Below are 27,692 nucleotides of genomic sequence, written 5' to 3'. Positions count from 1 at the left end.
TAATAATCAAGTCGATTTAGAGCTCTTGCATCCTCTTAGCAACAGTTTGTGCGTATAATTGATTTATTGATGATTTTTATCGCAGAGTAACTACATAGTTCCTCACCTTCATAAAAACCTATTCTTAGCAATGACGATCTTTCATTCTACTGCAATAATAATTTTCAAACTCATGTCCCATTGAAATTATCATTTATGATTGCGAAGTAGTCTACTAACGATTTTTCTGGTTCACAAGAATTACTGGCTCGTTATAATTATAAAGCCCCAAGATCTATTGCTTCCCAAAGATTAATATTTTTATATTATCTATGAAAATGATTAAAAGGATTTCTTAAAACATTAAGAACAGTTGATTTGTTCAGAATTGATTTAAAAAGATAAATTATAAACTATCTATTTAAAATGATAAACAAATAAATTATCCAAAAACTTTTAGAGAAAAACGGGGCATCTCTATATAAAAATGACTCAAATCTCCAGGTAATTGGCTTAAAAGGTTTCAAAAAGTAATACCGAAAATTCCACTCAGAATTGCACGAATGTTTAAATAACGTTCTTTGTTACACTAGAAAAATCAGAGGCAAAGAGAAGAGCCCCATGACAAAAAAGAAAATAACTTGCTTTAATGCTAGAAAAAAATTATAGAATCTTAGAGGGTAAATAATGACAAATTAACACAGTAATTTTTTCTAATTTAAGTGAATGAATTAAATATAAACATTTAACACTTCAATCAGAATCGTTCCAAAATTTATTCGTACAATTTCGCTTACATAATTTAATTAGCTAATATCGTTATTTCAATTATGCAAAAGAAGATTCTCCAATAATTTCTCGATAAAAATTCTCCTAAAAACTTTTATTCCAATCAAATAAAAGTTCTATTCAATTCGAATAAAAGTCCTCATAAAAAAATATGAAAATATTAATTGAAAGTCGATCAGATTTCCAATATTATTTACAATATTCAACCGCTTAAATTCTAAGTCCCCCCTCCCTTCCATTATTAGAGGCAATGCGTTGCAAATGTAAAACGAAAAAAGGCAGAATTCTGTCGGTTAACTGTATTTAACTGGAGTCGACGAGCAAACGGTGCTTGGTAGTTTTTACGTTTCATGTGTGCTTCAACAGAGCCAATAGTGCGTATGGTTGCGTTTGAGAGCTGGAAAGGAAGTCGATGGGAGATTGGAATGAGCTCGCGTGTACCTCGATTCTCGTAGTGGGGATTTCACGTGGCTTTCGTCGAAGCATTTTTCAGTAACTGGACTTGAACGTTGTTTATTCGAAACGAGAATTATAGAATGCTCGTTGCTAGCCAATGATTATACATTTGAGCAAATTGCTGTATTTAATTGGAAATTATCGAGTACTACGAGTTCTTTTAATTTCTCAACTATATAGGTTCACACGTATATATAATTTGTTCCACGAGTTACAGTTTTTCACATCGCATATCGAGGAGAGAGACGCTTCAGGAGGTAACTCGCATCGTTACCTATCGAACTATAGTTTAGATAATTTTCAAATTATATATATGAAATTGTGAGTTTATTTTAAGTTGTTGTATACGACAGATTGAACTGTTGTTGATCTAGATAATTGCAGCGAAGTTAGGATTGTAATTAATTACATTCGACGTTTGATGTGTTGACGTTGAACCAACATTTGATTGATTAAGTTAACTGATAGATGGATGATAAAATGTTTAGACATTAGGATCTGTAGACTGTAATATAACTGTTAAATACATAAAAACAAAAAGAAACGCTGTAATACAACAATTATACAACATAGTATCCACAAAAAGGTACGAGAGTGCGTGTGAACCCTTACGTGAGAATTTACATAACATGTACACTATCTACCATAAGCATTTGGACCCATTGGTTACATTCAATATTTTAGATATGTCGCGAATAAAATAACTGACTTACAATCAAACAGCTGAAAAATGAAAATAGAAAACAGTATTGTTCAATTTATATTGAACATCGATAAATATTCTAATTCTTACGTAGTAAGTACAGGGTAGTGTATGTATATTCTTAAATAGATTCTATAAGCGTACAAATTCTTTATAAGGCGTTATAAGCAGAATCAGGACGAAAAAATTATAATGTGTATTTTTTAACGTAACAACACTGCTTAACAAAATGCTTTTGTTATTATGTTCTAGGCAACGAGATGAATTACAAGGGCAGCGGGAAGGTCCACTTCGGAGTGGACGATGTGTCCCTCTACGGGACGCCGAAGGAGGAGCCGGGCCCGGGTCTTCCGGGCCAGGAAGTCAAGCAGAGCTTCTTGAAGAATCAGCTTCAGGCCCTGTTCCAGCCTACCGACAACAAGCTGGCTATGAAGCTGTTCGGAAGCAAGAAAGCTTTGATGAAGGAACGGATCAGGCAAAAGGCTGCAGGTCACTGGGTCATCCATCCTTGCTCCAGTTTTCGGTGAGTCCTTCCGCCAGATATCAAACCGTTCACCTTGACAGGCAACCAGATATCGACCCTGTCTCGATTTTCCAACTAGATGGTTTCTAGCCATACTGACGCTGTACCTTGTCCTAGGTTAAAAGAGTGTATGATTTTCTACAAGAAACATACTGTATGATGATATATCTTGGTTAGAGGAGTAGACTATGCAGCCTTTGTCGTATCTTTTGACGAAGGATTTCATCTTCAAAAGATATTTTTAATGACGTTTTTCTTTAATCACGTCGTTGGTGGTATTTTACATTAGAAGTATCAGAGTGGTGAAAGTGATCAATTTACAATCTTTATCGAGTAGAAAGTTAATAAATCCATACAGAATAATTGTGGATAATTTGCACAGAATACATTATTAGGAATTTGAATAATTTTTTGTAAATTATGTGGCTTATTTTTCTCTTGTATTAGCAAATTTTTCATACATCTAGTTACGTACCTGTGGTTTCACGTACGTTGGCTGAAGCTTCCGGATGCAAGCCACGTAATATACGAGATTTTATCTGAGCTTAGAAACATAGTGTAACAATTATTAATAGAGCTGTCGAAGAATTTCATAAAGGATGTGCACGTCACGCATCTTTCTTTGTGCTGTTATTTTTACAGGCGGTTATTTAACAAAGCGTGGCACATTCTTGTTGCACTCTATGTATACAATACTCCAGTTAATTGCAGAAGCTTTGAACGACAAATTTAACTTTCGATATTTAAAGGCCCTTGCCTGCACTCGATCGTGTTGTCTTCGGTTAGAGTTGAAGTTGAAATGTGACATTATACATACGAAGATCGCAGGAGAAAACATGAGAAACACAATAAAATATAATACAACAGAAAATGACGGCCACCTATTGAGTTCAAAGGTGTAAGTTCTCTTAACTGATCAACTTAATAACTGATGAATTAATAAAAATGTGTTATGAGAGCCAGAGATGCAATTATTAAGACAAGAAATATTCTAATACCTTCGATATTTTAATTTTTTTTTAATTTTGTCTCATTTCAAAGTTAAATAAAAAAGTGATTTTTCCACTTCATCTCGATCTATTTACTAAATTTCTTGCGAATAAAAAAATATATGTGAATTGGAAATGGTCTAAAGAGCGCAGCGGGGTTAAGAAAAATCGTTGGTAATTTCAGGGTCGAATAAATTCTTTTCCGATAGAAATCGGATCGTGTACCCTCGAAGATCGGTTAATTTGCGTGAAAAATAGAGCGTGTTGCAAACAGAGAGTGTTGCAGATTTTTCTCAAATTTTTTTCTCTTTTTTATTCGATCTGAAAGCAACATTCCACGACGATCGCTAACGAGAAGTGAATTTTGTGGATCCATCGCGTGGCTACCACTCCTGTCTAGCCTAATTACCAATTAAAATGACTAATTAAAGTGCTTCGCCGCAAGAGCAGATCCGAATCGAACGAAACAGTTGCGTCGAAGGTTTTCTTCATCGCGATTGCGCGGTGATCGGCTTTGACCCAGTTCGCAATCTTGCTGGAGAAAACAATCGATGATAAATTTGGCTAACATTGAATAACGGACGCTTCGATAAACATTTGTCTCCGGCAATCTTGCAGACATTTGCATTAGGTTTATTTATCTTTCATCGAGACAACAACTTCAATCTTTTGACATTGATGAGTAACCACCGATTCGATTGGAATTTTTTTAAACAAGTTTGTATGAATAGAAGAAATCAAAACTTTTCGTTGCGTAATTAATTACGTTACGTAATCTTTACGTTGCGTAATTAATTACTCCAATCATCGTGAGAGTTATTTCAATGAAACAAAGTGTTTCAAATAATCCACTTATCTCGAATTTGACTTAACAAAACGTCGTTTAGCTAAATTCAAACCTCAATTTTCAGCTACTCGATTTCCATTTTCCACTACTTTATCGTACAAACCAAAATCAACCAACAATTTACCCCGAAAATTGCCATGCAGAGATGCATGTTGCGTATATCAACATAGTCTAACACATTTTCGATTGCGATGCAAATTACGCGTGTCCCTATAGCGCCAGCAAAATGGCTTTACGCCATGTATTACGAATGTGGTTATATACGTTAGTAGTGTCACAGGACTGCGAAGGGTTAAAATTTCTCCAATGGTATTCTCGCGTGTCAACCATGTTGGGAAGAATTATAGATGCTTTGAGGATCCCTGACCTCTGACTTCCTGGACAGTATACGGCACTTTCCCGTATCGCAGTCGAATTCCTCGTGCGGCTTGGACAGTTCCATCCGAACAACCGGAATGCGTCTGTCTGCGTCGCGACATATTTCGAGGAACGATCGAACAAAGAAGATATTCTTCCCGTGGGATAACGCGTGCCACTAGACTGATGTGATCGATTCGGGTCATTGAAACTACTATGGTGGTCCAGTTTTATTCCACATTGATATTCGGACATGGCACTATTTTTGTATATGTTGTATATGTTTTACAAGAGGGCTAATTTAATTGTACAATAGATCTTTAACAAGTCCACTTTAAACGTCATTTCAAAAGGGCGTTCTTGCCTCGTTAACTGGCCGCCCGCTAGCCCTGTTTTGCTAGTTGACCGCAAGTACACGCCCGCATGATCGAAACAACAATTATCTCTATATTATATTGTGTTTTAGAATAGAACAATCACACGATATATAACCTTTAAGATATATGAGACGGAAGACAGTTTTATGACGGATCTTGTAACAATGGCCACAGGTACCGCACTCTCGACTCAGAACGAACTTGAATGAACCGTCAATCATCGTTGCCAATCCAATATAACGTAAAATTAATTGTAAGGAAATATTTCTGAGAATCGATGACTAACAACGTCTGTATATTCCGAAAACGTCTGAGGGGGGCACACATACGATCGCTCACATTAAAATACTGGGACACAATTTAAAGTGGAATAACTTTTTTAAAATTCGACCAGACGTTCTGATATTTTTTTTTTTTTTTTTTTTTTTTGAGAAGTTACAAGGATTAGTTTGAACGATGCGTGAATACAATTTTTGAAAAATTGCAGTCGACTGGAGTCCCGAAGGAAATAGTGTAAATGTCGATTTTTACAATTTTTCTTATTCGACTCTGCAATGAAAACTTAATTAAGCAATACGTTGCTATTGTCAGTTTTGCACGTGCTGAAAATTTCGTCGAAATCGATCAACGTTGCTATTATCCTAATGTAATAGTATACTTTTGCTATAAATTATTTTAGTTTCGAATTTTTTTTAGATATAAATAATATATTTCAAAAATATTTCTGTTAATAATTTTTTAAAGTAAATTTATAAAATTCACGCGATCGAAGACATCCCTTCGGCATAATAGTAATACCAAACGTAAATGATTAAAAATTTTGTATACGTAACTCAAAGGGATGATTCGCACGATATTTTCTGGCGAAAAAGATGTCGGTACTTGAGATCTTCTGAAAAGACCGACTTTCTCCGTTATCACGGACTGGCAACTGGTTGACAGATCGAAAATCTACATCTGAAGGGCCCCTGAGGCGTGGATCGTAGGTTGGAATTGCTGAAATTACCAGGCACCGTACTATAACCATTCGCGAAACAGTGCACCGGGCGTTTGTCGTGGCAATTGCCTGAAATTGCCCCGCTCTTCCGTTCAGAATTTTCTTTAATTACTGATAATACAAGGACACGCTGTATCCAGCTTATCTCGCACGATGAAATTTTCATTCGAACCACCGCTAACGATCCTACTGCGTTGCCTTTTGGCGATCGTTGATGACAAGAACCCGAGGAATCTTTCAATTATGCAACCTCTCGGCCGTTCTAATCGCTGATCGAAATATATGTACGTTAGGATAAAGGAGGTATTAACGATAGTTTAACGCGGAGAATTTCTGTTTGACTTCTGATAATCGCCTAAGTGAAATTTAGGTACCTTATGGTCCTTGGATTCGTTAACGTCGGAGGATAGATGAGATAGAATTGCTAGAAATTTCAAGTTTGCTTTAGAACTTAGGAAGTTTTAGACCAGCAAATGCGAATTCGAAGTTGTAAATATTCATAATCTTGGGTTAAACTTCCGATGATATGACATAATGACGAAGAACTGAACAATTAGAAAAATAATTGTTTCTTCTTCCTCGAGATTTCAAATTTTTCAATGTAAAATAACAAACAGATCATGTATCTCTATAAAATTTTTTTAATGAAATTTTTATCAAAGATACAACGTATAATAAAAGTGAATGGCCGCGATAATTTGCTTGTGAGGACAGCATTCGTGGTTCGGATCATCCGAGACCGAGTGAGCATCCCTTTTTCAAGAATCCATCGTTATAAATATCTCTGGTCGCAGTGATAGTTGGTCTTACAGGCGGAACTTGCTATTTTTAGTCGAACTTTTAAACGAGCATCTGACATGCGGCTCTAGAGAGATCAGAGGTCACTTTTATAGTTAGAATCTGCGTTCTGCGGATACGTTCCATTTCCTGATCGTGGAATCAGAATAGATCACTGTTGTTGATCGCAGAAGGAAATCCAATAATTCTCGCGAGAATTAAACGAAGGTTCCAGGAAATTGAAAAGACAGCTGCAGATCGTTTCCACTGTAAATCTTTTAATAGTTAATTTATTCATAGCTCTGTCTCTAGATATCATCAGAAGAGCTTGACACGAAGATGGTTACGTTCGTACTGCTTTGCATTGATATCTGAAAATCGTTTAAAATTCAAATGTTTTTCATATTTCGTCTTTGGACGTGACAGACCGATGTAAAGCAATGATAAATTATATTCTGCTTCATTCCTTTTATCCCTATTTCTTGCATTTTTATCATCTTTTAAATATGTGAAGAAACCAACGTATCCTTTAACTTCCAACAAAGAAGCGAGACATCTTGTAAGAATAAAAATAACAAAATGATAAAGTGCTGGGCTTTCTCAGAAGGAAAACTTAATCTTCAGTGGTCGCAAAGAAGCCGTGACGACCGATGAATTAAATATTAACCGATTAATAAATCCAAAGGAACTCGGAGTATTTATTAAGGATTTATTTACCGAAATATTTTCGTCCTTGTACCGATGACACGTTTTAATTTTGGAGTCTCAATTTCGCTAATGGCTGGCTAGGATACCAACGAAATAAATTCACGGGCTAGGCATCGAAAGGATCTTTCTTTCGGAAGTCTTTGCCTCCTTTCAAGCTTCCTCGAGACTACTAAGTACGTATTCTCGTCTTGGCTCGACAATGAGATAAAAGGGAAGATTCTGCGAGGAAGAGAAATATTTGCTGCCTTCTTCTTTCATCGCGCCAGAAACGAGCGCTGTAATATTTTTAAGAGTTGCCGTTGACGTTTCGAAATATGGACGGCAACTTTTTTCTTCTGTCTGTCCGCTCACTTATCGAAATTGTTTCTCCAGTTCTCATCGTCTTTGATTATTTAATTGATTTCCATCGACGGTAGAAATAAGATTGCTCGGTCTATCACAATGGATTTGGGTCAATCGTAGGAAACAAAGGTCTAATATTTTTCATTTCGTTTAAGGTCTCGTCAAAAGATAATTTTTCAGAATTATTTGAGCTAACGATGATTTTCAGAAAACTATTTTCCTCGAAACTAAAATTACTGGTTGGAAAGGAAATAAGTTGCTTCGTTAAAAGATCATTTGTTCACTGAAGTACTTAGTTCTATCGACATAGAAGTTGATATAAACAAGAAGATGTCTATGCAAAAGAAAATTGTAATTTCTGTAAGTTACGTGAACACTTTGGTCTGTGTGGCAAAAAGTCGTTACACTAAAACATTTTTAATTATTCAGCAAACACTCTGAATTAATTTCTAATGCACACAAAACACACAAATGAATTGCAAAACAAATCCAATTTGATTCAATCCCCTCATATCGCGATGAAACAGAAATTCTGGCTAAACTTTCTTTTCTCCTCAAAATAAACTAAGAATGCCAGTCTCTGTACGATCGATGAAACGTCACTCACGATGTGTACGAGTTAAATATTGGAAATTCCGTTTGAAAACGTTCGATCGATATAAGAAGTGTTTTATGGGCGAGATCGAGACGAAAAATCGAGCGAGCCAGTGGTCTCGTGTCTCGATGCGAGAAACAGTTGGGAGCGTCGCGAGAGGACAAAGAGAAGGCAGATTGAGTGGTGTGGTCGGTATAATGGTAGTTAAAATCGTGGCGACTGGCATCAGCTGTAAGAATGATCTCAGAATAATCATCCGATTAAGCAAGAGAGACTACTGTGCCACTACGGGCACGTTGCTTCGAAAATCACACGTGTTTCGCGTATGCTCGTGTCGCGTTCCGCGCGCAACAACGAGATAAACTCCAGCGTTCGCATGATTTTTGGACGAATTCTTTGCAATATAATCGTTAGTTCGTTGAATTACGCCGATATATCAATTTTCGTTGAATTGAAATCATTTTTTAAATATGAGATATTTCTTAATGAATCTATTTTTTTATTTATTTATTGCCGAATCGGCTTGCAGTCATTAACAACCACTATTATCTACATCGGCAAAAAGTTTATATATGTTATAATTAAACTTACATTAATAATAATATTTATGCCAAAATTTTCCTCATCTTGGTTTGTTTCTCTATTTTTAGTATATATCATTTAATATTCCTACTTGTTTCAAAAAGATTTCAGTGAACTTTGTATTGGGATTTTGATGCGAATTGTAATCATTGCGTAGTTGTTTCTTTATATGCCATATGTCGTTTGAAAAATTTCTGGAAAATTTTCGTTGGAACTTAGGAAAATCGAAAGTTAACAAACCAGGTATTTCGAAATTTAATGAAATGGAAGAACTCGTTTGCACATTTACATTGTAGATTCAACATTGTTATATAATATATAGTTAATTTAGTATATTTTTCATTAAAGCAGAGATCTTGAATTGATCAAAGAACGAGTATCGAAGAGAAAAAGGTTAACTGGTTTAGAATTCATGGAAGAATCTCATTACAACTTTCCGAGAACTTCTTATAACGAAAATTTTTCTCTGTTTAGTTTATCGAATCATATTCTGTCATTTCTCCGTTTCCTCTTTTGTGGTTCTATCAACCGATGAAACGAACCAGTGTAAGATGTTTTAAACATTCGTATCCATCGAGGTACCATAGCTATCTGTATAAAGCAACAAATGTAATACAATTTAATTGGAATTAATCTAGAATGATGTGGCGTCTTAATCCTGAAACAGTGGCGGCGTTTAAAGTCATAAGAATGTGTCATGAACAAAGAATTGCAAAACTTGGAAATTACCAGTTAAATCATTTTTCCCTATTCTTCGTTTAATCTGAGTCACTCAGCGCCATTTTCGCACGGGGAAAAGGGAAACGTTGCTTTCTCATGAAATGCAAGACACGTTTTGAGAATTTAAAGAGAACGACTTTCAAGGAAAGTGACGTCATGCTTCTTATTGCTTCATACACTGTTTCAATTATGTTGAAAATTTGAACAGTTTGACGTAATACGAAGATGAAATATGTTTCCCAGAAAACTAACGTGCTGTACGTAATATTTACCACGTTGATTATTCTATTGTGTTCGATTAGCACGACAATGTCAATTATCGTATTGATTAGAAATACGACGACTTATTCTTCATAATTTATGCGACGAATAAATGTACGATAAAAATTCCTGTAAATTAATTTGGGAAACATATTTTCCATAAATATTTCGTTTTTGGCTACGTTCTATTTTGTAATATATGAATCTTGTTTGAGGTTTGAGAAGAAATAAAGATTGAAAGTTTGAATTATTAAGATTCTTTTATGTTTTAATTTTTAATCTTCCCGAGTCTCTCGTATCAAGGATTCAGAATATAAATTTAAAGACACGAAATATACAAATTCTGAGTATGATAAAAATTTCGCTAAATAAATATTCATTAACGCAGGATTATATATCATAAATTGACATTTTTTAAATGTTTTATTATGTTACATTTGAAACAATCGTGCACATAACGGTTAAATTAGTACAATTAAATTATTTCTAAGACAACGTCATAAAATTCTAATAATTGTGTATACCTACTGTGTATGTCTATAGGTATCATCGTAATGATTTCTATACCAGTATGTAGACTATTCTAATAATTTCTGTAGCAACATCTATAATATTCTAGCAATTTCTATGTCAGTATCTGTACCATTCTAACAATTCCCCTAACAGATATTATTTTAAGAATTTCTATATCAATATCTATGGTATTATTCTGTTAATTCTTATACCAATTCAAAATATTTCTTTTAAGATAAAGCCAGGTTGAACAATAATTTAAAAAAGAATTGGAGAAAAGACTGTAGTAAAGGAATAAAGGAAATATAAATGGGAATTGCTGATACTAAATTTCCACGAGTCTAATTTACCTTCTTTTCCTAAATTTACCTCACGAAGCTTAGTATTTAATAAATTTCGTTTCTCGCCAAATTTCAAATCAACATCGTTAGTAATTTCACAAGAAATTCTGATATATTAGTATATATTTTAGTATGTATCTAGTTATAAGTTTTCAGTATAGTATTTTAAGAGCTCAATATTTCTTAACTCAATTATCAATGAAATCGAATAAAATCTCAAACACGCAATGTAAATTTAAAAGGAAAAACAAGTGGATTCGTGCAGCAGATCCGACGAAGATAGCACTTAATCATCCAGCGACCGTCCGTTTAGTTAGAATGATTAGGTATCCCGACGACAGGCGTCATTAGTCCAACGTTTCGCGCAAGACAATGCATATCGTATCTCGCCTGGTTCATATTCACGCATTCCCCCGGGTCAATTAAGACGTCTCGTGGCTATTCTACCATTCCTGACCCTGGCTCTGTTGTGCAATTCCACGCGCAACCTAATCAGTTCGTCTACTTGCAAAGAATACTCAGGAACCTTCGTTACTCGAGCGTAATTATCATATCTCTTCGTGTTTATCGTTCATTGGAAATTCGTAAAAATTTAACGACAGCATATTCTTTCTTCTTGATCTTTGATTCTTAACAGTAGAATTACCGGAATAGTAAAAATGACGAAATCGTAATTTAAAAAAGAATGTTGTGGATTTATGTATTTACGCTGTGTTTTCGGGGATTTAAATGTGTTTTTGTAAAATATGTGGATGAAATTTTTATTTGTATCTGTGCATTATTCCGTGCAGGTGGTTTTTATACGGAATGACTTGAAATACTTGTAAATAAAATAATAGATATTTCGATAATAATATCAAATAATTTATTTAACTGTGTTTATATTTCAATCTTGCTCTCATTTTAGCAAACAAAATGAATTTGTGATGTTTTAAAATGATATTTAACATGAAACTGAAGCGGGAAGTGATGCATATGAATAAGTCTTTTTTCATATTTTGTCCAAATTGAATATACTTTTTAAGATTAAGAAAATATCATTTGATCGAAAGAACTATAACAAATATGTTTGATAAATTTTTATAAATTTAAAATATAAAAGTAATTAATTTTGTCACATAAGCTGATACAAAAGATTAATTATTTTTTTAAGATAAATACATTTTTGTGAATGTGATACTTCAAGAAAAAAGTTTAGATAAAAATGTAAAATTATAAATGGTAATTAATGCAATTTAATTTACACAAATCCTAGTTCGTCTATTTTCTTTTCGTTCCAAGAATCCTCAGACGCGGTGTTTCTATCCTGTACTTGGTAGCTTCGTTAGATTTACGATACGTTAATGACTCTTAAAAAGTAGAAAGAAGCTCAGAGTCCTAGTGCTAATTAGAATTCAGAGTTTCCTACCTAAAAATAATTTGACTGAAAGCTGTTCCAGTGAAAAGAGTAAGAAAATCCTTAATCTCGAAAACAGCTAGGAAATCACGTACGGTGTAAACTTGATATTTAGTACAGTTCTTCGCATAGTAATTGACGACTTTTATGCAACATAATGACAACAATTGTCATCACAATTCTTAATCGAGTTAATCGATTTACAAATTACGATACAAGTGATATTCCTACTTTTAAATAATTATTTCCGACTTGTTTCATTTATTACCGTTCCGAACGTTTCAATCCTTTTCAAATTTTCAACATGAATTTCAGTAGAAATACAAATTTTCAATAAATATACTCGGCAATGGTGTCTCTTCGATATTTTACCATTTCTTTTACTCTTTTCTGTTACTCAGATTTCTGTGTAGACATATTTTTATCTGGAATCTAGAACGAGATTATTCAGCTTCCAATGACAACATAATCACCAATTATAATCGCTAATTATAATTACGAATGAATCTTATACACACGTGTTCGACCATCGATTTCTTTTTCTATTCTATCAGGCGTTTCAATTTCTTCGACGAATAACAAACCAAAAGGAAGGAAGTCGAAATTAGCCTGATTTTCCCTGGTCGAAACTGCAAACTGTTATTGTCGAGACCCATGGAAGGGAGCTGGAAAGCGGAGTGTTGCTTGTTCCTATCTGCACGGCCTATCGAGTTTTATTCCGACCATCAATTAGGAAAAACGCTTAAGGGTAGAACGGCGCACCGTTTTCGTTAATGCCCACCTGTTTGTTTCGTAGTTGTTCGCCCATTTGAATTATAATTACCGCAGGAAATTGTTTTCCGGGTGCCGTAGCAATGGTAAAGAACGCTCACGGCAGACACTGTGGATTTTCCGAATTCCTCGAATTCACCTACTTCTGCTTATAATTTCATTCAGGAAAATATTAATAAACATATATACAGAGTTAATCGCAAAAGTATCCACCCGCCGTTTCATACTGATTTAACACTTTATATTCCGAAGGCATTTTACAATACCACATTCGTTAAAATATTTCATTAATACGATAGATGAAATTGGAGCTTAGCGAAAAGGATGATTGAAACGTAATTTTAAAAATTCAATTCTTTCCATTATTAGATCATAGAGTAAAACCATAAATATTGATCAACTATTTTATTTAGAGCATTAGAAAAATGACAGTTTCTACGCGTTAGTGTGCTCTAATAACTTATCAATATAAAATAACATAATTTCGAAGCTGTCTTCACGAAGAAACGAAGGATTAAGGAATTCGTGATCTTATCCAACTATTGGTGATAAGACGGTTATGCTAATTACCGAATACAATTTTAACATTCAATCAAGCCAAACCCTGTTGTATTTGATGAAAAATTAATTTCATTTCACGAAAAATTCACGTCATTAATATAACGATAGATGATAAAATATACGGATTATAAATAACGACTATACATGTTGCAGATCTTCCCCCTTAAAACGATGCAAAATACCTGTGTAGTAATCTACATTGCATACATAATCAAATCTTTATATTTTCTAATAATATTAGCAATATATAGTACAACTAATAGCAAAACTGAATGAAATACTCATAAATCCGTATAGTTTAAAGATCAAGATAATAAATTACGATATTTTGCCAGAGTTTTTCATTCTCAATATTGGAGGGTAGTGTTTCCAAGAGAAATTTTTCTAGTCACGTTACGAATACGAATAAGCAGTGATTGTTTAAATGGCGTAACTGTATGATAATGGTCACGAAAATTACCGTCGCGTGTTTACATTTACTCCAGAGAAGAAAATACTTCCTGTGTTCGACCGGTAGGAAAATGGCAGAGGGAGCTCGAGATACGTTTTAGCCGTTTTCCTCCGGTGTTTCGTGTTCTCAGGTCATGAAATATTCTAACAAATGTGTCGTGGAAACTGAGACCATGGAAATAAATAAAAGCGAGCAACTCCTGAGAACTTTGAAAAATTTTCCAGTGCAATTCCATTACCGGCTTTCTGACAAATTTCACCGTTTTTCCCATTTTCACTTGCGTTTCTTTTTCTCATTTTTAGAGAGAAACGAATATTAAATTTCATTCGAATCTCTACTGCTACTATCAATGGGAAACATTTTTGAGATATATTAATACGTTAATTAGATTTCTGAGTTTAATAATCTGAACGTTCTTTATTTCGGTAAAATATTTTAGCAAAGAATTTTCTAAGATAACAGAATTTTAAACAAACTTTCTCAAAAACTTTTAGACTATGTGAAACGCGTGTGCTTTAGTCGTTCCTCTACGTGATTTATAGCAAATTTCTTCTTCCTTAATACGATCGATAAGCATTGACAATGAGGCAAAGCTGAATGTCTGGCATTAGCCCGACATATGCAAACTACGGAGAAACGACATCATCTCCTACTCATCAGCTTAATATTAACAAAACGCGCTGTTATTCCAACGTTCTATCATCTATACGTTCTGTTATTCGAACATTCTATCGTCTAAACGTTCTATTATTCCAATATTCTGTTACTCAAACAAAGTAACATGAAATCAACATTATGGATATCAACAGCTTGTGTATAGTGGCATGAAGGAGAAGAAATTTAATACTAACAAGAAACCAGCTAAGAAACACTTTAGAAGCTAGTGTTGATCACAAAATTTGCGTTACAAATAAAATACGATGAATTCAATCAAATTGAATTAAAGTGGAATTGTCGCATATGGTGCTAATTCAATGGCTATGATGATCCTCTCGCACGATTAAATTAATGTTATTAGGAAAATTGTGCGAGTTGCAAGTCACGAGTTATCGAACACTAATAAATTCTCTTCCATAACAACAACAAACTTGTTAATAAAACAAATGAAATTGTAGATATAAATTTTATAAATTACAAGTCAGTTAATTATTCTATATTCAAAATTCTAAAGAAAGATATTTTTAATTAAGCATATTGCTACTAGAAGTTCGACAATGTGTTCATCGATATTTCCAACGAATTGCCAAGAAAACGGAAAAAGGTTTCTCTGGTGGATGGTGCGAGGCTGGACGATTTCTCGTGGAGCAGCTCCGACTTTAATCAGTATCGTCACGTGGCCCGGCCATTGCGTAACCCGGGCTGACCGTGCCACATTGCGACGGTCCGCGTTAGCGGTAGGAAACCATTGTTTAAATTTGCAAACTACCTAATGATAGGACAGAGCCGAACAAGGCCTCTGCAATTTTCAACTGCCAGCCGGTTTCCGATCACATCTGCTAAGTTTAGCTGCCGACAGCCAGGGTGTCATCGCACTTGCCACGAGAACTGGACACCGAACTAAGTCCAATCGGTCGCGTACTATGAATTTAAACCTCTGACGGACCAGACAGATTTTCGGAAAAATGTACTTTTTATTCTATTATCGTATTATATACGTGTTTATATAACTGCATTAAAAAAAAAAATATTTTTTCGTGGATAAAATACTTACTTTTCTATTTAATAATAAAGAATGAAATATATAAAATTTGAATATGTAACATTACGGAGTGAAAATCTTAGGATAGTACGCGATAAACATAATATTGCAAAGGTTGACCTTAGCCTGTTAACCGGGAAAGATGAATTATCTCGTTGTTCGAATGATCAATCACTATGAATGTCTTAGATAGGTATAATAATTTCTTTGTTTAAGGCTGTCCTATATTTTTACGTGTCATTTGTATTCTGTGTCAACACCGCTTGATTCTTATGTAAGTCACGATGAACCGACCTTTTTCATTTCATTGATATTTTCACTATTTTTCGCGAATACAATTTTTATCTTCATTTATGATGGATCAAACGAACAAAATTCACGTACATACATATATATACGATATGACAGAAGTGGAATTTTAGATTAGCATGTGACAAACTTATTACAGCGATTGACCTTAACTCGTTAACCTGGGAGGACGAATTTTCGTATCTGATTTTTATTAAAAGTAAATCATCATACTTATATCTATTATATTTACTTTTAACATTTACGTCCAGCGCTTAGCAAGGACTAAGACTAATTTACATTGTTGTGTCTTTATCGATTTTTAATAAAATGATTACAAAAATGTTCTGGTTTAGGGATGATCTACTTACTTTGAATCACTTCTTGCGTTTAAAGCACTGGGATCAAGTTGATCTTTAATCTTGATACGATCTGGAAATCTTTCTTGATTAAAAAAATCTTCGTTGATTTTACAAAAGTTTCTTCATTTGTAGAAATGAAAATATAATTTAAGTCTTTGATATACGGTTTACATACACATCAAATAACGGAGATTAATCTATGTTTATGGTAAATTGCAGAATATCTTCGTCAATGTTAAAGCTATAATTGCGGCTAGTATAGTAGGTATATTCATTGACAGATATATCGATCGTGGTTGTTTAGTAATATCTATTAATGACTTTATTAACGACACTCTGTGTCAATATAAAGTACTACATATTACTGTTTAATTTGTACGAGGAAGCAATTAATATATCGATTAAGCAGCAGGATAAATATATCGGAAATTAACTTCTCCGTTCATAATATTATTAAAATATTGTTATCATAATAATTCCTAATTAACACGTTCTCGATACCATTGAATTAATCGTGCCATTCTCACGTTCAATTTTTACTCGCGATTCTTATTTGAAACTCCAATACAATGATACTGAATTCTCATGAAATATTCATTAACTGAGATAATTATTGGATCGAACTGGTGAGTTAGTGTCTCTAAACGGTGAGGATATTTCGCGAGCGTAGGCGGAAATCAGCGTTGACCGGACGATCCATTTTCATTCGAGGCGCCTAATAAGATCGGCAAACGTTTCGGTCGAGGTTATTCTGGAACGCAAGTCGCTGACTCGGCCAGGAAGTAATCCCGCAACGTTTCGAGTTTGCGTGGCCATTAAAGTCGGATCAGCAGAGTTTATGCGATCGATCGTCTTCGTTCTGGCGGTGTTCATTGATATCAATGGAGTTTATCTTTTAACATCCAGCTGCGAAAAGTCAGAATTCACTGGTAATCGCAGGAACGCGCAATTGTTATCGTTGTTAACTTATTAAATTCGTTTTGTAATCGAATATTTTCTTTGCTCATAAAGAAACGAATTACCGTTAATCTGAATAATAATTTTAATCCGATAGAAGAGATAGCAATTGAGAGCTGTTATAAACAGAATATTTTATGACAACGCGATGGTACACTGTCGTCTATAAGTACAGATATTAATTACGAAAATATTTGATTACTTATCATAGAAAAACTTTATGTTGCTATCATAGGAGTAATGTTTTATAGAAGGTGAAATCGAACGGATGGTACAACCCAATACGAGCCGATTCTGAAGAGAAAAGATAAGTCAAAAATATAGATCAACATTTTTTTTATATGACACATTTACACATTTCGTTTTCATAGCATTCAATTTTTATACTCGTATGAAAGTAGCATCAAATTGTATGAAACTTAATATAGTTTGACTTATTATAGCCACTGTAAACAAATATGATTCTATAGTAACGTGTGAAGATGAGTGGGAGAATAGAGTAGTCCTCTTGCCTCTTTGTAATCTCGACAGCCATCTTCTCATAGTACATGGTCATATTCTACCCGGTAATTATGAAGCTCAATTCGATCTCGCAGACGTGAATGATACGATAAAAATTGACATCGTAATTTATCCTACCTACTACCGTCTGAAAGTAGTGTAGCTGAAAGGTAGGTATGATGACTTTATAGCTGTACGACGCAAATCCAACGTACTATAATAGACTATTTGTCTGTGTGGGTTTGAAAATATCTTGAGAAAAGATTAGCTCTGTAATAAGACACGACTGTCATGATTAGGCGCATTTTTATGCGCATTTTTATGCGAATTTACATTTCTATAAAGACAAACAAAGGAATAGAATCTAAGCAGAAACTTGTTTTACTTGATTCGACATTATGTTCCAGGTAGCTAACCGTTGCATATTTTATATATTTTTGCATATTATTAGCATTATTTGCATTTTCAAATTTCTCATAATAGCATAAGGACGTTTTCTTTCCTATAGCAGTCATTCGTTCCTATGTTTTAAATGTTGTTTTCTCTGCTACGTTTGTAGTGTTGTAGTTTCGAAAATGATTAGTTAAGATACGATGTATGGAAAATGTTAGACTTAACAGATTTTAATGATCGTGAAAGTGAGGTCTCTTTGATAGCAAATCTAAGGATGATAAATTGATGTTAAGTGGAACGATAAAATTGAGATTAGAGTGCTTTTTGTTAGAATCAAGATAAGCCAGGCTATTACATCGATCCTATTCGAAGGATAATTTATGTCGATCTACCGATAAGTCTACCGAGAGTAAAAGTATGCTATCTTGGTGTTAAGGATAATTGATATTTTTCGCCAGAAAGGAATGATGATTTGCAAATTTTTTGCATTTATTTGCCATTTGAATAATCACCTCGTAAAGATCGATGGCAAATATATTAACACAGTGAATTTTTAAATTAAAATATAAATTAAATAGATCCACATAGATATTACAAAATTTGGTATACATTTCCCAATATTAATTTTAATGGAAATTTTTTCAAAAATTGATAATATATTTTTGATTAATATCCTTAATAATTATCTATGGAAAAGTATTAAAAAATAAAGAGGATGAAAAGTTATCAAGATTAAAAAAGAGTCAGAAAATGTCATAAAACTTTATGAAATTTATACTTTTAAATCTTGAGACTTAATACAGAAAATTTTTAATCGCCGCGGACGATATGTAAGGTCACACGGATGACGTTAATTGACACTGATGGATGATGAGAATATAGAAATATCTGGACTTTCTACGAAATTAATACTTTTATATGTCGATGAAAAGAACGATCGTTTTTTCATCGATTCCACGCTAATGGTTTCTCGATTTTCTCCATATTGTTGTTGCAATTTATCGTATCCGTATCGTGCTTTAATGCTATTAAAAGGAACGTTCGTTTTTGATAGACGCACATTTAACGTGGGAGTAATTGAAATCTATCCCCACGCTTTTTCGTCGATATCAATGAACAAATTTTAATAGCAAGAGAATTTTTCTTCGGAAGAATTTCAAATTAATTAAATTTTATTGTATTATAAACACGAATGATATTATTCGAGTTTAATCGACCAGAGGATGCAGTTCCACAAAATCCTTAACGCTAGAACTACCGATCTCTCAATACGGTTCTTGATATTCTATTATTGCATATTGTTATTGCATTATATATTACCATATTGTATAAACTTTAATTGATACAACTATAATTGATTACAATTACAGGTTATAAATATAACGAGAATTCAGACACTTGTTTCATACAATTATATTTCTTTATACATGTATAACCGAATATATGTTAACATCAATTTTGCCACCGAAGCATACTAACTTTCTCACTTCAATTGTATCATGAATTTGGATCTGCGATATACGAGTATGTGTATGTGATTAGAGCAAATTTCTCTTCCTTAAACACCTTCACTGTCACGCAAACTTTACATTCTTGCCCTGAGAACCAAGAAATTTAAGAGATAATACATTGAAATATTTAATTTTATATTTAATTTTTTGTAATATATTATACCATATTCGCGCACATTTTTCTCACAATGTTATCTAAATCATTCACATTGTCGACAACTTTTTAGTCCGCGAAATTTGTCTTAATTTAATCTTTCTAGAAAATTTAGTATCGTGGACCATCGATGACCACCGTGTTAGTATACTTTATAATTATTCCATGACGAAATTTATTACACGAATAATTTAAATGAATAATGTTGGGTCGGCAAATTTATATTTTGAAGAAGAGGCGTATCATCTGCACGAATTTTATAAATCGGTTTACCTCTCCTCGTTTACGAAACAGACGTTACTATTCCACTGACTTAATAGACTGACATAAAACATCCGGGACACAGGATTCAACGGGAAGAAGGTTTTACCGCGAATGATATCACGCTTTAAACCAGCTCGCAACAGAGCCTGTTCTATGCGTCAAAAATAATGAATAATGAATTGAAAGAAGACTTGCCGGACAACGAGGACGTGAGAGTGCATGGTACAATGGCCACACGAACCGCCTTAAACTGGCTGATTCTCGTACGATGCGTCTCGATCTCGATCATAAGAGGATCCGTGCTCTTTCTCTCGCGTATCGTTTTACGCGGTGAAGCCTGTTGTAATTCAACGAGGCAGCATGCAAGCCACGCTGCTGCTCCCCGCCGAGCTTATTTCGAGACCTCGTGCGTGGATCGCGCGCGAAAACATCCTTGGAATTTCCATAGAAACATCGGTGAACCTCGCTACTGTTTTAGCCGTGACAACTGTGATTCGTGATTCGGTTAATTAATCTGGCTAAATAATCAACCTTCTGTACTCATCTGCCAGCGTTTCAGTGATATCTAATAATATCAAATTTCCTATTTCATTGTTGTTTTCGTCCATAAAAAGAGAAAAGTTTCACCGCGAATATGTGCTAGAGTCGTTAATGGAAGACTGTATTAAACAATTTTTGGAGTGTAAAGAGTTAAAGTCTTAGTGCGTTCAATTGCCTAATAAAGAGCGAAATAGAAAGACGGTGGTTACTCTAATAGAAATGAATTCATACATATTTCAATAATTTGTTTCTCTCCAAATCGAAGTTTTTAGATTCAACAAGCTTCACTGCCAAAGATGTACTGCAGTTGTTGGCTGATTATGTTAAACAATTCTTGACACGTGAAGAGTTAAAATTATAGCACCGTTAGTCCTTGAATAATGAGAAGCGCAGAGGATTCTATATTCTATAAATAATATCGTAGATATTATGAAATCTTTTCCTTTTCGGAAGGACATTTTTAGTTTCCGAAAATTCCGTTGTAAATGTGTGCTGAAGTTTCTAATTGATCGTATTACAATAGAAAGATTTTTGCAGTGTGAAGGATTAAAATTGTAAGGTATTTGGTTGTTTAATAAGGAAGTGCATTTATTTCGATGTGAGAAACGATTTTAAAGATAAGATCATAAGGAAAATGTAGTATTTAAATACTATTAGTTTTTCTACTGCTTTGTCTTTTTTTTTAAATTTGAAGTGTATAAATTTGTGTGAGTAAAAGATTTTAATTAAAATGTTGCTTGTGAGATTTAAAAGGATAAACGTGCTAATCGTGATAAATGGAAGGAGGATAAAAATATGATGATAGAATTTTAATTGGAGATGACTTCCGTGATACTAGGCATTCTAGTAAGATACGATTAAATCGTAATGTCATAAATTAGAATGAGATAGTACATCAAATTACTCACCACTGCTTCCTCAATAAAGAAGATTTGTTGTGTTATAAATAGTCCAATGTTGCAATAGTAGGCCACATTAGTTTTCATTAAATGACATTATGCAGTGTGCAAGAGATGTTCTTTCTACAGCCAGTAAAATTCATCACAAAAGGCAATTTAAAAAACTACAAATCAATATAAGAGCTACTAAATTACTTACAGTATACTAAATTATATAGTAATTTGTGAGTCCATATAACTTCTTTATTCTTTTACGTCGTTAATAACCATGCAAACGGTTAATGTGGCTATAAATATTGAGGAAGGAAAAAAGGAAAAGATAATGCTAGAGTTATGGATAGAAAAATTATTATGAAGAATTATCATTCTTCTCTGAATGAGAATAGCGGCTATATTTAACGTACTTTTACGTGATTGTACGTGACATAGAAGAAGGAAATGATCAAAAAACGATATAATTTGTGAAAGAAGAAAATGTGATAAAAACCAATGCGATCCATAAAATGAGAATGTTTAAAGTCAATATGATTTACAAAAGACACACACAAATGAGGCAAACAACATAAATTGCAAAAGGAAGGAAATAATCTAAAATAAATAAAGATCAGAAAAAAAGGAGACATTATTGAAAGATATGAAAGTGTTAGGAGGTTCTTGAATGGGGTTTGTAGCATCGCGAAATACGGACGTCCACCGTATCGGACATGCATGACGTTTCACGAGGGCGTCGGAGTTCCCTTAGCATAAATTTGAAATTGCAATCGACGTCCCCTTGTCCCGTGGTGTTCCGCACCTCCCAGTACAGCGGGTACACGCGGCTATTTATGTATAGTGTTGACACAGTGCGCTTAATTTAGTCTAATCGAGCGTAGGCGGAAGCCTGGAGACGTTATCGATCCTCCTCCAGTCAGTTTGCGGGCTCCTGAAACGCAACTAGAGTGCCGAGCATACATCACAAACGTCAGAACATGACACGATAGACTAATCCTGTTCTTGTTAAGCCATTATGCGACAGGAAGTTAAATATCTGTTCGATATCGTAGGACTTTTTGGTATCGGGACGGTACTACGTAATTTGATAGTCAAATTTTTATATTAAATAAATATTTCGTTTGGAACTCCTAATGAAATTTATTCGAACATATACAACAGCTGTAAAAAGTATTTTTACATCATGCATTTATTATTGCATTTATACGTATACTAATTATTTAGATCCAAGAGATTACATATAATTACAAAAATGTAGTACCATGGAAATAAGATGTATAGAACTTAATCAGAAGAAATGCTTCATCGGAAAATACGGCATTCGCGAAAGTAATATTTTATGATTAAGATAATTTCATTCTGTTCTTGTCACGCCATTATGCGAGGGGAAGTTCCTGACATCCATGATACATCTAAATAGATACATTTATCAAAATTTTGTCAGAATATTCAAACTTTCATCGACTTTAAATTCCTCCCTTTCCTTCCATTTAACAAATAGCTACAAGACTAACCACGTAATACATATAACAGAATAAAAAGCTGAACTAGATCTCAAATACTTTTCAAAGTATAAAACAATTTTACTACGAATAAAACAATTTTCACAGATCTCTCTGTATCGATTCCGAAAAGCTACCTCTCTATGGGAATAACAAAATTGCCGTCGAAGCCTCCAAGCCGCTCCAATCCGCGCAACCTAACCTCAAATCAATGGAAATCAACTGGTTCACCTTTCCTCTCTTTGTCAAAAAAAGATACCAACTAAAAATCACGACACAAAAATCAGCGTACAAAAAGGGAAAAAGCGAAGAGGAAACAGAACTGTTTCGAATAATCTGTCCAAAGCAAGGAGCAAGGTCTCGTTGCGTCAAGGTCGGTCTTCTCTTCTGATCGACATTTTCAAGAGAATTCAGAGGAGAACTCGCTGATCTTAAGTCACCTTCACCAGGTAATCTCGAGAGAGTTCCGCGGTCGTGCGCCTGTCACGATGCTACACGTGTCGCGTGCTGCACGAGGAAATGTCGAAACATCAGGTAGAACATTGGTGTTGGTGCGACCCTGCGCCATGGTTAGGCCTTTAGTGGGCCATGGCCACCTCGTAGATACAAGTAACAGGAGGTGATTCAAATATTTTATTAGACCAAGATTAACGGCCCTTCGGAACAGCCCCAGATGAAGCGCAAACTAGAAACAATTGTGTAGGACCAATCGTAACGATATGTATTTCGAATTTAGTACGGTACTTTTCAAGGACGATGAGTGATCGAGATTCTGGAGTTCTTCCTTGATGGATTAAACCGAGTTTGAAGATAATTAAAGGAAAATCTGGATGAATTTTAAAAAATGACAAAAGTTTCTAAACTGACGTGAAATATTGGCGATAGCATCGGCATAGGAGTTTACGTCAAAACGCACGTTGAACTAAAGTTGAAATTTTAACTGTTCTGGTTTTTAGCATATTGACTGCCACGACGGTCATCGATAAGCCACGTTAGCAAATTTTCTAGAACGTTTACAGTAAAATAAATTTCATAGATTGAAAGATTTTCAATAATGTGAATGATGTAGATAACGCTAGCAAGAACTATCATATAGCTAGCAAGTATAATAAAATTTGCGTGGCAGTCAACTTGTTGAATAATTTAGTATTTTTATAGTAGTAAATCTCGATATGTTAAAAGCAAACTAAATTCCTACTGGTTTCTTTCTCTCTTATTATCATAAGCGATAATATCAATTTTCTTATCAGATATCTCATAAGAGTTTGTATTTTAGACAAGTTGTTTATCTGTTTTCGGAACAGCAAAATTTAACTGAATCAATCAGTTGCGTCAATGGAGATTGATTTTCAAGGTTCTCTATTTCGAAGGTTCCACAATTTGATTCCGGTTTGTTAATCGGAAGTTCCTTTCTTGTTAGCGAAATTTTCCAAATTGGCTTCGAAGGTAACTTTGAACACAATGATTTATGACGTCGACTTTGTTATCTACGCTATTGACAGATTCCTGTTTCTTCGCGTTTAGAGTAAATTGATTAATGACTCTAAACATAGTCTTTGTATATTATATTCCTCTATGACTTCAGTAAAATTCCTACAATATAAAACGTTAAATGTGGAGAAATATTTACAAACCACTTGGTATATTTATTATTTTGAGTATATCTTTTTATTATTGGTATATTTATTATTTCTAATCACATTGGAATTCGATATTAATTTAGATTCTATACCGCTGATTCAATTTGTCTTCTTCTCCTTCAAAATTCTATTGTATTAATTTCTGTTTCCAGGTAAAACTAGCTTTTTATTATTATTCCCTTCTATATACTGTTACTTTTAGAATTAGATACAAATATCTTTATAAAACTATAACCCTAAGATAATTTCAAAGATTTCGTATCCTAAAAATTTCTTATTATCATTGTTCTCTATTCTTCTATATACTTATAAATATTTTTTCGTTGAGACAGTAAAAAACAAATGTCTTGATAAAATTTTAATCTAGTTATGCTTCAAATATTCCATGTCCCAAAAATCTGTCTTCTTCTTACTATTATCATTCTCTTCTTATTACGAATCTGCGTTCAAATGTCTATGCGAAATCAATCGAATATGAAACATTGCCTCAGCCAGAAATAATCCTTCGTCGAACTTTTAAATCGAAACTTTAAACACGAAGACACGATGGTGTTAAACGTGATAGACAGAAAATCCAACATAATAAAGATCAATCTGATATCAGAACGATCAGGATTGCACAATGTTGCTTGTGTCAGCTGTTCGTTATACTGTCGAAACTGCGCGTGACCAAACCTTATTAATTTTCACCAACTTTGTAATTACGTTAAATCAGATAGAATTCATTACCACGACACTAGATAAATGTAATTTCTCATTCAACATAATAAAATTAATTGAAATTGATTTTTAGTACATATTAAAAATGGATTGGGTTATTGTGTATTCAGCAACCTGCCATTTTTATCAAATGTTTGCATGGCCTAGTACGAATAACTTTCAAGTTATTGGACATTCCTGTCGAACGACCAAGTTGTTTGCATAGTTGATTCTTCGTAATTATTTCGAGAAGCACGTTATAATCGATGTTTTCGCAACAAGTTTCTCATTTCTAGCCGTCGGTTGCTGGGATTTAATCGAGAATGCTTGCTTGGAAGCAGAATTTCAACAGAAACTATTATCGAACACCTTCGGCATTTTATTTCTCCATTTTGTAAAATCGATGGATTGGAAAATTTAAAGTAACTTTGAACGAAACGCCGGAAATTCCATCCAGTTATTATTATGTTAAGAAGTTCTTGAAAAATAAGCTTCAGGAAGGAATCAATTATGGATATTTATATTGAAACAATCCAGCTCTTGATAGAATCACATATTTATAAGTAATATCTCTAAAGTATTCAAATCCCATAAATTAAACAAACATGTAAAAAAATGAAATTTTAAGAAATATTAAACGACCAACTTCTAAAAAAAGTCAAACACCATCTTAAAAGAAAATAAACACCCAAAGAACAAACCACTAAAAAATATCACTCAAGAAGACTAACAGAGTGTCTTTTTCAACGTTCATCCATCATCGTCGCGAGATAGAAAAACGCAAGTGAAAGAAGCTGGCGAAGACTCGTGGCGCTAAGCTGAACCGATTAACGCAACCGCGTCTTTCGGACGTCTATTTTTGTGCCGCGATTTAAAACAGCTGAGATTGAGCGACGTCAAAGGCAGAACGCTTGCATGGAAAACGATCGTTTATTGCACGAAAAGAAAATCTTCATCTGGAAATGGACGAACGCGTGCAAGAGCAGCCATCGACGGAAGTGGATGGTTCGTAAAGCGTCGAAATCGGATAAAGCAACGTGGTGAATCAAAGATTTATCGTCGACAGGTCGGAACATTGCTCCTCGTAAACTTGTCGTAAAACTGTGGATAGAATGTGCGTAAATGTGACCACGAAACACCGGGTCAGTTCGTAAAGCCGAAATTTCTGTCATAGTTCCGGTCGGTAAGTAGCCTCGAGCTCGTAAATTCCTCGTAGAAAGTTGAATTGGCTTCCGACGATAGTTGGAAAGCGTCGAGTGTTTTATTCGCAATTCTTAAGTTTATGGACGAACAGAGTTGCACTTAGGGTCGTGGGTAATTATTTAGATAAGAACGATGGTGGTTGATGCGAGCTTTAGATTAACGATTTTATAGGGGCTAAAGTTTGTGATTATGAAACAGTGTTAAAGCGTTTTGGATGTTGGGCACCGTTTAGTCTAATTTCTTTTGTCACAATAAATATTTATCACTAGGCTGAAAGAAGTATAAAACGTCCAAAGTACAGCATCTTTTGTAGCATTTAACAGATAAAACAATTTTCCAAGCAAGTTTATCATACAACAAACAATCCGCTTCAGATTATATTTTCAAATTACCTAAGTGAAACATAATGTTTCTATCTAAGTTATCTAAGTGAAACATAATGGTAATTCCAAATGTAACAGGTAATTCTAGCATGGTTTTGATGTAATCGTGTTAACGGTTCATTTAAAAAACGATTGCAACATTAGTATTCAACAAACTCTTAGACATAACTGACTTCGTAAAAATAAAATCAGAAGAAGAAGCGGAAGAAGTTGAATGTCATAGAAATGTTGAAGAGGTTTCGATGCACAACGAAGAGGTTTCGATGCACGACGAAGAGGTTTCGATGTTGTAACACAATCTCTTAATAATTCAACACGAGTAACCATTAACCATTCTACTAATTGCCCGCTCGTTTCATTCACAGCTGCAGCCGAAGAGAAGAAAGAAAGAAGAAGAACGAAATATTGTATCATCACGTGAGCGACAAAACAGGTTCATCAGTCTTTTTCTCCATTTTTTTGTCCTAACGGTGCAATTAAACGGGGCCCACGCGTCGCGTCGTAGGACCACAGGATTCCAGCGGGTTCGCAATTAAGACGAACTTAATTAATTAATCTGTCTCTATTCTTGCGTTAATTCCCGTGGCGAGAAACCGCGACGACCGTGACCTACGCCCACCTCGACGCTTCTTCTACCTTTTTCCTTCGTCTCTTCTCTCATTTTTCTTCTC

At 34.2% G+C, this 27,692-nt stretch overlaps 1 protein-coding gene across 6 annotated transcripts in view; it reads left to right on the top strand.

Moving 5' to 3' along the window:
• The window catches only part of Ih (hyperpolarization activated cyclic nucleotide gated potassium channel Ih), a 216,410-nt gene that overhangs the window by 120,262 nt on the left and 68,456 nt on the right, over nucleotides 1–27,692 (top strand). For all 6 annotated transcript variants that reach the window (XM_076623894.1, XM_076623893.1, XM_076623892.1 and 3 more), the window contains one exon: nucleotides 2,180–2,450. In XM_076623894.1, the coding sequence (XP_076480009.1) occupies nucleotides 2,180–2,450 (271 nt within the window). The remainder of the gene's footprint in view (nucleotides 1–2,179; nucleotides 2,451–27,692) is intronic.

Source organism: Bombus vancouverensis, chromosome 13 (assembly GCF_051014615.1).
Source record: "Bombus vancouverensis nearcticus chromosome 13, iyBomVanc1_principal, whole genome shotgun sequence".
In the NCBI taxonomy this organism is placed as follows: Eukaryota; Metazoa; Arthropoda; class Insecta; order Hymenoptera; family Apidae; genus Bombus; species Bombus vancouverensis.
This window is presented reverse-complemented; position numbering and strand designations above follow the sequence as displayed.